Source organism: Andrographis paniculata, unplaced genomic scaffold (genome assembly GCF_009805555.1).
Source record: "Andrographis paniculata isolate CXL003 unplaced genomic scaffold, ASM980555v1 Contig65END, whole genome shotgun sequence".
Taxonomy (NCBI): domain Eukaryota; kingdom Viridiplantae; phylum Streptophyta; class Magnoliopsida; order Lamiales; family Acanthaceae; genus Andrographis; species Andrographis paniculata.
The window spans coordinates 875,337-888,497 of NW_026137601.1; the positions used below are offsets into that span (position 1 = coordinate 875,337).

Genomic DNA, 13,161 nt, shown 5'->3' on the forward strand with positions numbered 1-13,161 from the left:
TTATTCCTTGTATAACATTTCTTGACAATGCTGTTTACCTAATACTATTATATTAAATGCATGATCTAGGAAACCAAATTAATTTAAATATAGGAACATTATGGTGTAATGTAAACAATTCGTCTTTTGGCACTATTTATTTTTTTAAAAAATATCACATCAAATATAATTTTTTCTCTTATAAAATATTAAAATCAAATATAACATTTTATTTTTCTCAAACTTTAAAATTTTCAAAAACTTCTAAAAATCTCTATCTAAACAAACCCTCGAGAAGGAAATGTATATCATCTAACATTACATAACATCCCAACCTGGCTAACTTCCAAAGTACAAATTTATTAATACATGAGCCATGCATGGAAATTGGAAATGCAACCATTTCCATGTTCACTAACAATTATTGGATATGTAACACAAACACATCTTCAAATTAAGACAATACACGACACAGACAATAATGCATTAATGGAAACATTCATATTAGTGCAACCTCTTCGATCTGTACCTCAACGTCCCTCCCTACTCATCATAAACAGATACATTAGGCCTCGGCTCGAAGTCGCCTTTAACTTGCGACTTCTCCTCTTTTTTAGTATCCACATCTTCGCCATACGCAGACACATTAGGCCTCGGCTCAAAGTCGCTTTTCACTTGCGACTTCTCCTTTTTTTCAGACTCTACATCGTCGCCATACGCAGACACATTAGGCCTCGGCTCGAAATCACCATTCACTTGCGACTTTTCCTCTTTTTTAATCTCCACATCTTCTCCATACGCAGATACATTAGGCCTCGGCTCGAAGTCACCTTTCATTTGCGATTTTTCTTCTTTTTTAATCTCCGCATCTTCTCCATACGCAGATACATTAGGCCTCGGCTCGAAATCACCTTTCACTTGCGACTTCTCATCTTTTTTAATCTCCACATCTTCTCCATACGCAGATACATTAGGCCTCGGCTCGAAGTCACTTTTCACTTGCGACTTCTCTTTTTTAATCTCCACATCTTCACCATACGAAGACACATTAGGCCTCGGCTCAAAGTCACTTTTCACTTGCGACTTCTTTTTTTCTTCAGGTTCAACATTTTCGCCATAAGCAGACACATTAGGCCTCGGCTCAAAATTTGTCCCGCAGCCCTCTTCTGATTTGAGACTATCCGGCAAGGCGCGGTGGTGGAAGTCGCCGTGGATATGATGATGAGATGATTTCCCGATAAGGGGCACGGGCTCATCCTTCGCGACGTTATGCCGGTACTCGCCCGGAGCTTTTCTTGCATCGACCTACATTACAACATCAAATAAATACAACATATACCATTATCTTCAAGAACTATTAATGAACACATACCATTTAAAGTCGCAACAAATATTCTAACTCTTGTCATTTTAATAAAGTTCGGAAACAGAATTGTAACAACTATTGAAAATTTGCAGACAAAAAAAAAATAAAAAAAATTCATATTTATAGAAAAGTTAACAGATATTTCTGTGACTTGTAAGTACCAGGGCAAGGCACAAAAATGGCAGAAAGAAGAACAAAGAAGACTTCATGTTTCTGAATACAAAAGGGGCAATGTATATCCTCTGCATCAAATGTCCGAATATTTATAGACGAATCAGATCGATATAATATACATATTTTAATATATATATATATATGATGCAAGTACGATCATTTGAGCAGATATGGGGTGAACTGCATTTTAGATTTTTTATTGCATCAATCATAAAGCTGTCTTAATCTTGTCGTGTAACTAGACACTCCCTCGTTCCCATATAATATGGGTGTATTACTGTAGATACGAGAATTTAAATAAAATATAATTAATAAGTAATTAAAAAATGTATCAGTAAAAATAATTATTATTTAGTAAAAATAATTATAGATTAAGAATAAAATAAATAATTTAATTAAAATTAAAAAAATTATAAAATTTAAAATTTAAAATGCGATTAAAATGCATAATTATATAAAAATAAAAATCACAAGTTACGTCTAACAAATTATATGGAAGGGAATATAATTTTATTTCTGAAACTAACCATGAATTAGTATACTGTAGTTTTCCTACTTGCCTTACGTCTGCATATAGTACAATTGTGTACTTTTCCTACCTATATATAAATATAAATACAGAGAGAGAGGGAGGTTGTATGTATAGGTTCCACGAGAAAAGCATTGGACACCTCTTTTTGGAGAGTTTTAGATTAATTAATTATTATTAATAGTGATAATCTGATTTGACAAAGTGACAATGGATCTACGGTGTAGATGCTTCGGGCGTTGGGAGTCCAGGAGCTCCAAATAATCGGTAGGCCATCCCCTGTGCGCAAGTAAACTCATTATTGCCAGCGCCATCAGGCATTCACATGCATTGTCTTGGTTGCATTTATTTCAATTATTTGCACATATCCATGTATAATTGAGTTTTTTATTATTTTTTTTAAGCATATCTTTCCAATTCACTTGGGTATGTTTTTTAAAAAAATTTAATTTGAATGTAATATTAAAATAATGTATAATAAATATTTTATAAAAAAAATTATTATTTTTTTTAAAATATAGAGTTTAAATAGTAGAAACATATAATTTAAAGGTAAAAGAAACAAATTTTTAATTCTATAAAATAAATAAATAAATTATTTATTTAGTGCAACTAAAATCGTGTTTCCAATAAATGCGAGTTTCATTAGTAAAACTGTATCTGTTCTGTTTTGCTCAATAGGACGGGAAACGGTTCGCCTCTTAAATTCAAATGCTCTGCAATTCCTTTTCGCCTTCGATCACCGCAGCAGAAATTAATGGCGACGCCTTCTAATCAAAAGTTTGTGGCTCGCTTTCACTTCTGCTCGTAACAGAGTTTCACCTTTTCAGTGTTCTACGCAGAGGTAAGTACTACTTAATTAACTTGATACGCAATTTCATAGTGCTTTTGTTGTTCGTAATTTTGTGGATCGGCTTGTTCTGTTGTACATACTAAATAAAAAATGCAGCATTAATGGAGTGTGTACAATTTGGTCTCCATTCTATTGCACAACTTGATATTAGTTTGGTTTTAGTATGAACTTGATATTTTTGTTGAAATTTTTGTTTGAGGTTTTTATTTTAGATTTTGATTCGAATAGTAAATTTTGAATTTGAAAATGATGTTATGAATAATATAAAAATAAAAAATAAAAAAAATTGTATTTGATGTAATATATTTTTTTTTTAAAAAAAATTATGAATAATTGAAATAAAGTAAAATTAGTCAAACGATAATTATACAAACAAATTGTATAAATTATTTGTATACAAGGCCAAATAAACCCTTGGGCTCAGTCCAAATTTGGTTTTGGGCTGCTCTCAAACGGGCTAATCCGATTGGTCGTGGCCAGACCATTCATGACTAATGACTTCACAAGAATCGGTAAACGGGTCAGGGTTACCAAATACGCTGCTATTCCTTCTCTGCCGTTCGGATCTTCTTTACACCAAAACCTTACCATGCTCATATTTACTTTCAAAAGTAAAATTGAAATATTACGAAAAATTTATTAAAGAATTAATAATAAAATAGAACAAATTAATTATTATTTATTGAAATATGAATAATGAAATTATAAGTAATAAGTTATTTAGGGTGTGTTTGTTTGAACGATTTGATTTTTATTCCACTATTCATCTCAATTTTTCCCCCAAAAAATATCAAATTAAACACCTACTTTTTATTTTTTATATTATACTAAAAAATCAATTTTACATTCAAAACATCACATCAACACCTATTTATATTACATCATACAATTATTCAAATTCAAAATTTTTACTATTCAAATTCCAACTCAAAATCCAAAACCCCGAACAAACACACAAGTAAAGTAATAAATTAAAATAAATAAAGATAAACTATAAAAAAATATTGATATATTGGATACTAATAGTTTAAAATAATTATAATTGTATAAAAATTATTATATAATTCAAAATTTATGAAAATAAAAAATACGAAATACAAAATAATTACTATTATTATTGTTTATGTATCATTAATACCTATTATTATTATTGTTTATGTATTATTAATACTTATATTTTTATTAATATTAATAATATCTTTATTTTTCTATAATTAACTATAAATATATTATATTGATAAAATTCACATTTCAAAATTTTGGCCCAACGCCGCCCGCAAATTTCTCCGTCTTTCTCCTCGTTCTTTCATTTTTTTTCCTCATCATTCTTTGATTGTCCCGCTGCTCGGCCAATATATTTTTTTTCAAAAAAAAATAAAACCGCCGGTTCCAACGGGAAATCGGCGGCGGTTTGGCGGTTCGGTTCCGGTTTGGTTTCGGACCGGACCAATCATGGGTTCACGAAGCGGGTCGGGTTAAAACCCCAACCCTCTGCCCTTCTTTCTTCGTCGCTCGGATTTCTATCCCCTCATTCTCTCTCGCACGCAGAATGGTCACTGCAGCAATGGCGACGCCGCTAAATCTTTCAATCGCTTCTGTTCGTTACAGAGAGTCTTCTTTTACGTATTTTACGGCAAGGTACTATTGTTTATATGCAATTTCATGTTTTTGTGGTCATATGGTTTGGTTTGTTTTCTGTTTCACATGATCGTAGGTTTTGTGCTTCTTAATTGATTTCAACTTGTTATCACTTGTTCAAATTTCTAGAAGAAACTCAACTCCGAGACCTGTAATATATGCTCTGTCAAGTTCCTATGGCGATTCTTCGTTGTTGGGTATGTGTTTGTACTCCTGATGAATTTTTTATTTTCCATAGTTTAATTTCTGTTTCAGCAATAAATATTTGGATTTGGTTGCTTCTTTGTTAGGTGTTTCCATTGCTAACTACTAATTATGTCGTGTTGGAGATACCATTATTTTTTGTGTACGTGTTTGGGTACTGAGCGTAGATTCTACTTTCCAGGTTCCTCTATTAGAACAAACTCATTGCCATCAAAGCTTGATCCAATTGAATTTTATTCTAATCCAAGGTTAGTTCTTCCATCATTTAAATTTAACTTTTAGGCATGATAGTTATCCACTCATTGAATTGAATATGCATAATTGATAGTTCTTCAATCATTTACACTGAATTTTTAGGACTTATAGTTCTCCATTCATTGAATTGATTATACCTAATTGATAGTTCTTCCATCGTTGTAATTGAAGTTGTTTCACTGAGTTGTGCGCCATTTGGTGGCTTGATCCCAACAATTGAATCTTTTGCTAATCAAGCTTATTCGCCCATCAACTAAATTGAAAGTGTATATATTATCTGTCTTTCCAGTGTTGATATTAACTTTGTATAACTGACACGTTGGCAAATTGGCGTAATCAATTTAATTATAGTATATTCGAAAAAATGTCATGGTTTTTCTTGGTACGTGATTATGCAACTAGTTGTTTGGATTTACATGACTAAACTAGCCATGTTATTTAACATAAACAATGCTTTCAAGTTAGTGGACAAATTTTATTAACCCAAAAGAAAGGGTAGGTGTTATGATAGAACTTAAACTCTGGATAAATATCATGCTGCTTTAGGAGCACTACCATTATGAAACCTTTGTACTAATGTTGATAGCTAGCTTTGTTGCTATAGAAATTGTAACTTTTGCTAACACACAAACAATCTGGAAAGAAAAGGATGAATTCAGGCAGGTGTAAACTCTAAATCTGATAGGCACCCATCAGAATTCGGACTTGTGCTTTTTGCATTTGTGGAAACAAGTTAGACATTGGAACATTTTGTCATATATATATATATATATAAAACATAGATTGAGATCACAATTTATGTTATAATTGGTTGGTCTGGTATGACTTCCACTATCACATTTATTCGGAAGCATGCTTGTTGTTGCTACAGATGTTCATTTTAGTTAAAGCTTGACCAAAAGACTTCCCTTTGTAGTAATGGTGTGATAGAAGCCAAAAGAGGGAATCCACCTATAATGCCAGCAGTGATGACTCCAGGGGGGCCTTTGGATCTTTCCACTGTATTGTTCCGAAATCGCATAATCTTCATTGGGCAGCCAATTAACTCACAGGTTGCTCAGAGAGTTATATCTCAACTGGTGACTTTGGCGACAATTGATGAAGAATCAGATATTTTGGTGTGTAAATATAATCCCTTGAAGCAATATATTTGACAGATAAGATTGATAATATGCCTGAGTGTCAATGATGGTTGCTATCTTCAATGTCAGATGTATTTGAATTGCCCAGGCGGGAGTACATACTCTGTCTTGGCAATCTATGACTGCATGTCCTGGGTAAGATGAAGATTGATCTGCACCTCTATTTTATTTCTTGGTTTAAAATTTGCACCTATATATGTCTTGAGATATTGTTTCACCCGTCCCTTTTTCTCATTGGTTCAAATGTTTTGTGATATCATTATCTATATACAAAATTGTTTTTTCACTTCAGATAAAGCCCCGGGTTGGTACAGTATGTTTTGGAGTAGCAGCAAGCCAAGGTGCACTTCTTCTTGCCGGTGGAGAAAAGGGAATGCGGTATTCAATGCCAAACGCCCGTATTATGATACATCAACCACAAAGCGGGTGTGGGGTAGGAACTAACTTCTCCATGGATATTTTATTTAGATGAATTCATGAAATTGTGCATTTTGGTTGGGTAGTCCAACATTCCTTGCAGTTTGATGGCCGTATACTTGATTGAACATGAGAATTGTTCAATTATGTAACCTTTTACATGGCACTGACTGAACATTCTACATTTACGCTTGTTTGCAGGGTCACGTGGAGGACGTAAGACGTCAAGTGAACGAAGCAGTTCAAACTCGATATGTCAGTTCCCATTTTATGCTGTTGTCGCACAATGAGATTCCTCGTGGCATTTGTTTGTTTGTTTGTCTGTCTGTTTCTTGATACCATACTGCTAATTCATTCTCACTTCTCATTATATCTACTGGGATGCAGAAAGTCGACAAAATGTATGCAGCCTTCACCGGCCAACCACTTGAAAAAGTGCAACAGTACACGGAGAGAGACCGATTCTTGTCTGTATCTGAGGTGATGTTTATCGATCCAACAAAAAACTACATTTTACATGTAACATAGAGTATGTTGTGTCCGCGTGTTTATTATAAATGATCAATTAATATGTCCGTAATCCGCCACAAGTAATGCAACTTTTAACTTTGCTATTCTGGTTTAATGCGGACATATTTTCCTTGCAGGCTATGGAGTTTGGTCTCATCGATGGGGTTCTGGAAACGGAGTACTGAAACAGGCTTCTATACAGTCTTCAAAGTCTTTGTATCTCTACTGCGTTAATTAGAATTTTGCTTAATTCATCGATTATTCTATTGACTGGTCTGAACATTTTTATAAGTCTACGGATCTCTCGACTGCTACGATAGCTGCAATGCATATTTGTCCATATGTTTAGATCCTTGTGTTGTTATGGGATTATTTGATTAATTAGATCCAGATATGTGCAAAATAGATAATAAGGCAGACACATGGATGAATTATTGTCAAGTTATAAGGAAGGCTATATGTAGTTGTCGATAACTGTATACATAGATTAACAACTCAATATATATATATATATATCTATATAAAATATAAGCAGTCAATTAAATGAAACGTTGGTGCCCGGTGGTCCACTGCAACAGTTCAGGATGATAACATGATGTCCGCTGTAAACCAGTTCAGGAACCTAAAAAAATAAAAATAAAAATAAAATAAAATAAAATAGAAAGCAAGGCTAAGTCAGACAGGCAATTCAACAAAGCATGTGGTACACTAATGAATTGAAGCAATAGCTGCTACAACCAAATTGTTCTTAAACATTTCATTTACTTGTTACTCATGCTGTCGAAAGTGAATTTTGTGCAGTTAAGATCAAGCAAGTCTTTTTTGCTTGACTGTTACGGTTAGGTTTCAGAGATGAACAGTTAACTGTTTTCTGGTTGAAGTAGATATACATACCATAGTTCTGATGGACCATAGTGAACCTGTGGATTGCTTTTATGAGAGCACCAAATTTCATAGACTTCAATGGCCCCAAGTGCCTGCAACAACAAAACATACTTGTGAGGGAAAGATATAATAAATCCAAAATCACAAATAATAATAATAATCATAAGATAGTAGTATGGTCATTTGTTACCAAATATCATCTTTTGCTAAAATAAGGGGGGCCTTCACCATATTCGCGAAAAATAGTGGAAATGGAGTATAAAAGCAATACTTACACAATCTCAGTATACCGAATTCTCCAAGCCGGAAATCCCATGTGGCATCTTGCAGGCGCATAAACCAACATGAGATCAGGTTCTGGACCATACCCTAATTGATCAAATAGATGGATATGAATGTAAACTTACTGCCCATCACCTAACAGAATCAAATCACAATCATTGAATCTGGAAAACAAACCTATTTCTCCAAGAACACTTGTCATGTCTGCTTCTGTTAATTTTGGCCTGTCGGAGTTGGAGTTCAGATAATACTTCTTTAGAAGTACATTTGCTGCTTTTGCAACAGCATGTTTCCCATCAGAATAAGAAATGACTTCCATACTCATATACTTCTGCTCAGGAAGCTTGTTGCTAGCAATGGCCTGTGCATTGTGATAAGAGAATGAGTGACAAATATATGATATCAAAGCCTATGCAAAAAAACAAACCACTAAAACATTTAAACCTCAACTCCCGAAAGGACAGCGCGACACTAGGAAACAAGAACTTATAAGGGAAATGACCCTTGAAGTTCTATGAACTTCAAATGGAGAAAAAGACTTTAAAATCTTGAACTATGATCAAAGAAGTGCACCTTTAATGGGATTTAATTTGTGAGACGATATATATTTTTGTTAGGTTTAGCTAATGGGACTACATCGATCAAGAATGTAGAATATAAAGAACTGAGGCAGTACATTGGACAATCTTTCACTTTTCAGCCACAATGTCAGGGCATCTTTCGACTTCTTTAGCACTCCTGCAGTTCAGAAGTAACAAGAAACCACAGAAAGTTGTTAAAATCTAAATACAGTTTATCAAGGTTATCTTATTATTATTATTTTTTTTTCGATTCTACCTTCTGAATCGTAGAGGCAGACATTTCTCACTCCAATTGAATCTAGCCATCTTAACAGGTCAAGAACTTTCAGAGTGTGACGAGCTTCTTCGCTGTCTATAACAACTGCTAGATACTTGACTCTACTCACATCAAGATCTTTATATTTCTTAATCATTCCAGAGGAGATAAGAAAGCTCTCGAGCGCATTTACCCATCCCACAGCTAAGTACCAGAAGCTCAACATTAGATGCATAATGTGCCATAGTAACCGGAGTCCAAAATCTCCATTCTGCAATATTCAATTGAAATTAACATACATGCAGTAGTTCTGTTTATAATGAGTTGCAGGCTAGTGTTTCACAAACACAAACAACCAAGGTTACCATTCAGAATGACATAAGAAAATTGAATGTGGCACAACAGCTACTAGAAAAGCTATATCGATACAAACCAATTCCACACAAATCAATTATTTTGTATGACAAGCATTATCAAGTGTACAAATCTACTGACTCCACACATCAAAGCATTCAGTATCCAAAGAAATATCACTAAGATAACTTTTATACAAAAAACTCATCCAAATAGCTCAAACAAATCCAACTACAGAAGCAATATTCGATCAGCAATAAACATTTCCAAAACGTAGATGTTACGCATAGTATTCCACAAATCCAGAATCCAGAACAAGTACAGGAAGGTAAGAAGATCAATTCGAGCATAAATTACCGCAAAACGAAGAAACGACAACAAATAACAACCACTTACCAAAAAAATCCAAACGTAGACGCTATGCATAACATCCCCCAAATCTAGAATCCTGCGAACATACGCAACGAAACAAACTCAATCCAAACAGAAACCGATGTCGAAAACACAAATAAAACTTCGCCGTCCACAGTCACAAACAACAAACTCCCACTCACATCGCTTCCAGCCTGCGAAGGAACATGGTGAGACGAAGCAAGTGGAGCTCCGGCATATCCGTCGTCGCAAAAACCCTAACAAAACACGGCGACAGAATCCACAAGTTAACCGTAACAACCAGTGCCATCCGAACCAAAAAACCGTGCGATCACACAAAATTAGAATAGATACTACTTGAAGAATAGGGAGGAGAAGGAAATGACGAATGTACCTGCAGATCGATCCCGTTTCAAGAACACCTACAGTGCATGAGCGGAGAGAATCAGAGGAAAGTTTGCATTGAGTGACGCTGATAAAGAGCGAGGGAATGGCGGAGAGGGAGCGAGGATCATATTTTCCTCAACTGGTTGTTGGCAGTCAGCCAATACGACGTCGTTTTCGAATGGATCATTCTAGTTCTCTTGGCCCATGGGCCCGCCCACGTTCACAGCCATCCGTACGTCACCCTCTCTATTCTCCACTAAATTAATTAATTATTAATTATTAATTATTAATTTCTATTTATTATTAATTTCTATTTTCCTCCTCAGATTTTCATCGAATCAATAAAATCTCATCGCAAAATCTATTGCATGGAATGTACGGATTACAGATAGATCGTGTCTTTATTTTCTGTGTATGTAATTAATATATGCATCTTCATTACAATTTCGTATAATATCATTTAATAATATATTAATTTTGTAATGAAGATACATATATTAATTACATTGTGGAATTATAAGAATATTTTCGTCTAGATAGATATTTTTTCAGTTTTGAAAAGTTTTTTTTTTTAAATGAAAATAATAAAAAGTAAAAATTTAATGAGATATAAAAAATAGTGTCAAAAGTTTTAATGTACAAATATTATAAAATATATCACCATAGTAAAAATTTGAAATTAGATTTAAAATTTAAATAGAAAAAATTTTGAATTAAAATAATTGTATTATATAACCTAAATAAAAATAATGTAATATTTAAATGTAAAATAATTATTAATATAATATAAAATAAAAAATATAAATACCCCTGCGCGTAAATATTCATTTGCAGATAGGTAAATGGATACAAACGAGACACCATAAGTCAACAAACCCACTCACGTGTCATTCAACAAGAGAGTACATAGCTCATTAGGGTGTGTTTGTTTGGAGGATTGGATTTTAAATACACTATTCATCCAATTTTTTTCCTCTAAAAATATAAAATCAAAACACCTATTTTTTATTTTTTATATTATACTGAAAATCAATTTTGCATTCAAAAGAATCACATCATACAACTATTCAAATTTAAAATTTTTACTATTCAAATCTCAGCTCAAAATCCAAAACCCCAAACAACCACACTCTTAAATCTTCAAATCATCCAACATATTATACTACGATCAATCAACAAATAAAAACTACTTCAGCAGCTCTTTTTCGAAAAAAGATGAAGATGGCCACTGATTGATCGAGACCTAGATCATTACATTCATGAAGCCTATAATGTTCATAAAACAAATCTCCTAAATTCCTTAATGTTTCAATTCCAAAGCAACAAATAAATGTGCTACTCTCCTAAGGGCTCAAATAGTCAAATTACACAACTGACTGAGTATTCATCCATACATGCTCGTTTAAACTGTTACATAGATCATTCAGTGTGTCATAAAAACACAGAAGAATACCTTTTGGAAACTCAGGAAGCCATCCAAGTCAGTTTCGGGATCGTCCTGTAGCTTCATTCTTGATCATAGTTCAGCAGACAGCCGCACAATGGTGTATAAACAAGATAAACATTTTCGGGGAGAATTAACCAGAATTTCCAGGATCTATGGCAGCTCTGCGTAGAACAGACAACTCGATGGTAAAGTGAGAATTGAGAGTTACCTACTGAGCAGCATCTTCAGTGAATCGAGCATCAAAAGGGGCGGCTGAACTGGGATGTGATGAGCCAGCACCTGCCCCCGAACCCTGCTGCAATTCAATGACTAACCATCTAACAGCTTTGCTCATTTGCTCCAGCCGAACAGCACTAATTGGTGGGAGACCTGTCGGAGCAGGCTGCCCTGGTTTAGTAGCCACAGCACCAGTGGCCTCGTCAACGAGGCACTCTGAACCTATTCTCTGCTTCACTGATTCCACAAATTCTTCGGCCTGATCGCAGGCAACCCTGAATAGTTCCCATCGTTGCTTGAAGTTTTCAAGAGCAGCATCAGTTGCTGGAGTTTTCTGGCCACCGGAAGTTTCTTTCGCTTCCAACACAGTAGCCATTGCAGCGATGAAATCGTGGTAGGCACTGTTTAGTGAATCTACTATGCTGTCCATTCATGTATTATCTGGAAATAACAAAGTGTAAACCATACAGGTTTGGGAATTCAGGTTTTTCCAAATATCTGTAGCATCCAAGTAAAATATAAGAGAATTGGATCGATTTTTGTCACTCTCAACTATCTAGTTGAATATACTCGTAGGATTATGATTATCCAGCAGTTTAACCGTAAGAATCTATCTGCAACTCCTTTATTTTATTTTATTTTTTTAAATTGCGGAAAATGTTTCTCTAAGAGTTCATTCACTTTCAATCTGAACGACCATAGAAGGAGTATATATTACACTGTTTGATTCCTCGGATCAACAAGCCCTAGAAAGCACGACGCACATAATAAACAAAGAGAAGTTTACCACAATTCTCCGGCAAACAGAAATCCTTGATTGCAATTCAAATTCCAATGAAACAGCGATAGAATGCAATTATACATGAACATGATGACTAATTGGAAACTATTTCAAATTACTCAGCCGCGGCGCGTTTAACTGAACATTTATTGTGCCAATTACCCTCAGAAATCAAACCTACGAACAAGATGAATAATCGGAAACTATTTCACATTACTCAGCAGCGGCGCGTCAACAGCAAATTTATTGTACCAATAACCCTCACAAATCAAAGTAAAACCTATGTATGAATCAAACAAGTTTGAGAGTCAATTCTTTGTAAACTCACCAGTTCTTCAGGCGGGATTTGCAATCTTCTCGCGGCCAGAATTCCTCCGAGAAGCCAGATGCGTGCTCCCGGCGATCTTTATATACAGTTTTATTTGGTGTTCACAAATTATTTGGGCCGGCCCTGAAATTAGGAGCCCATAAAAAAAAACTTTTGGGGTCAATTAGAGATTTAAACCAATTCAGCGGCCAAAGTGTGAACTAAA

At 34.4% G+C, this 13,161-nt stretch overlaps 4 protein-coding genes across 7 annotated transcripts; 1 reads left to right on the plus strand and 3 right to left on the minus strand.

Moving 5' to 3' along the window:
- Window positions 1-258: 258 nt before the first annotated feature.
- On the minus strand, window positions 259-1,665 carry LOC127262698 (organ-specific protein S2-like). Of its 3 annotated transcripts, none has more exons than XM_051291508.1 (3): window positions 1,507-1,665; window positions 972-1,284; window positions 259-809 (listed from the first exon to the last, which is right to left on the minus strand). In XM_051291508.1, the coding sequence occupies exons 1-3, from the start codon at window positions 1,591-1,593 to the stop codon at window positions 523-525; spliced, it is 687 nt and encodes a 228-aa protein (XP_051147465.1). In that variant the 5' UTR covers window positions 1,594-1,665; the 3' UTR covers window positions 259-522. The 3 variants fall into 3 exon arrangements, with proteins under 3 accessions (XP_051147465.1, XP_051147464.1, XP_051147463.1); XM_051291507.1 differs by having other exon boundaries at window positions 891-1,284; XM_051291506.1 differs by having other exon boundaries at window positions 259-1,284.
- A 1,071-nt stretch (window positions 1,666-2,736) lies between these two features.
- Window positions 2,737-7,415, plus strand: LOC127262699 (ATP-dependent Clp protease proteolytic subunit 6, chloroplastic). 2 transcript variants are annotated; one of them, XM_051291510.1, is made up of 10 exons: window positions 2,737-2,892; window positions 4,450-4,539; window positions 4,669-4,736; window positions 4,925-4,991; window positions 5,915-6,116; window positions 6,210-6,275; window positions 6,433-6,573; window positions 6,759-6,812; window positions 6,945-7,037; window positions 7,205-7,415. In XM_051291510.1, exons 2-10 carry the CDS (start codon window positions 4,451-4,453, stop codon window positions 7,250-7,252), a joined length of 828 nt encoding a protein of 275 aa, XP_051147467.1. In that variant the 5' UTR covers window positions 2,737-2,892; window position 4,450; the 3' UTR covers window positions 7,253-7,415. The 2 variants fall into 2 exon arrangements, with proteins under 2 accessions (XP_051147467.1, XP_051147466.1); XM_051291509.1 differs by lacking the exon at window positions 2,737-2,892 and having other exon boundaries at window positions 4,392-4,539.
- Window positions 7,416-7,490: 75 nt separating this feature from the next.
- On the minus strand, window positions 7,491-10,337 carry LOC127262700 (uncharacterized). Its single transcript, XM_051291512.1, has 9 exons — window positions 10,192-10,337; window positions 9,980-10,054; window positions 9,822-9,873; window positions 9,072-9,342; window positions 8,911-8,972; window positions 8,412-8,595; window positions 8,228-8,321; window positions 7,962-8,044; window positions 7,491-7,689 (listed from the first exon to the last, which is right to left on the minus strand). The coding sequence occupies exons 2-9, from the start codon at window positions 10,033-10,035 to the stop codon at window positions 7,682-7,684; spliced, it is 810 nt and encodes a 269-aa protein (XP_051147469.1). The 5' UTR covers window positions 10,036-10,054; window positions 10,192-10,337; the 3' UTR covers window positions 7,491-7,681.
- A 1,048-nt stretch (window positions 10,338-11,385) lies between these two features.
- LOC127261989 (mediator of RNA polymerase II transcription subunit 32) lies at window positions 11,386-13,091 on the minus strand. The gene is made up of 2 exons (XM_051290443.1): window positions 12,957-13,091; window positions 11,386-12,288 (listed from the first exon to the last, which is right to left on the minus strand). Exon 2 carries the CDS (start codon window positions 12,275-12,277, stop codon window positions 11,840-11,842), a length of 438 nt encoding a protein of 145 aa, XP_051146400.1. The 5' UTR covers window positions 12,278-12,288; window positions 12,957-13,091; the 3' UTR covers window positions 11,386-11,839.
- Window positions 13,092-13,161: the final 70 nt, after the last annotated feature.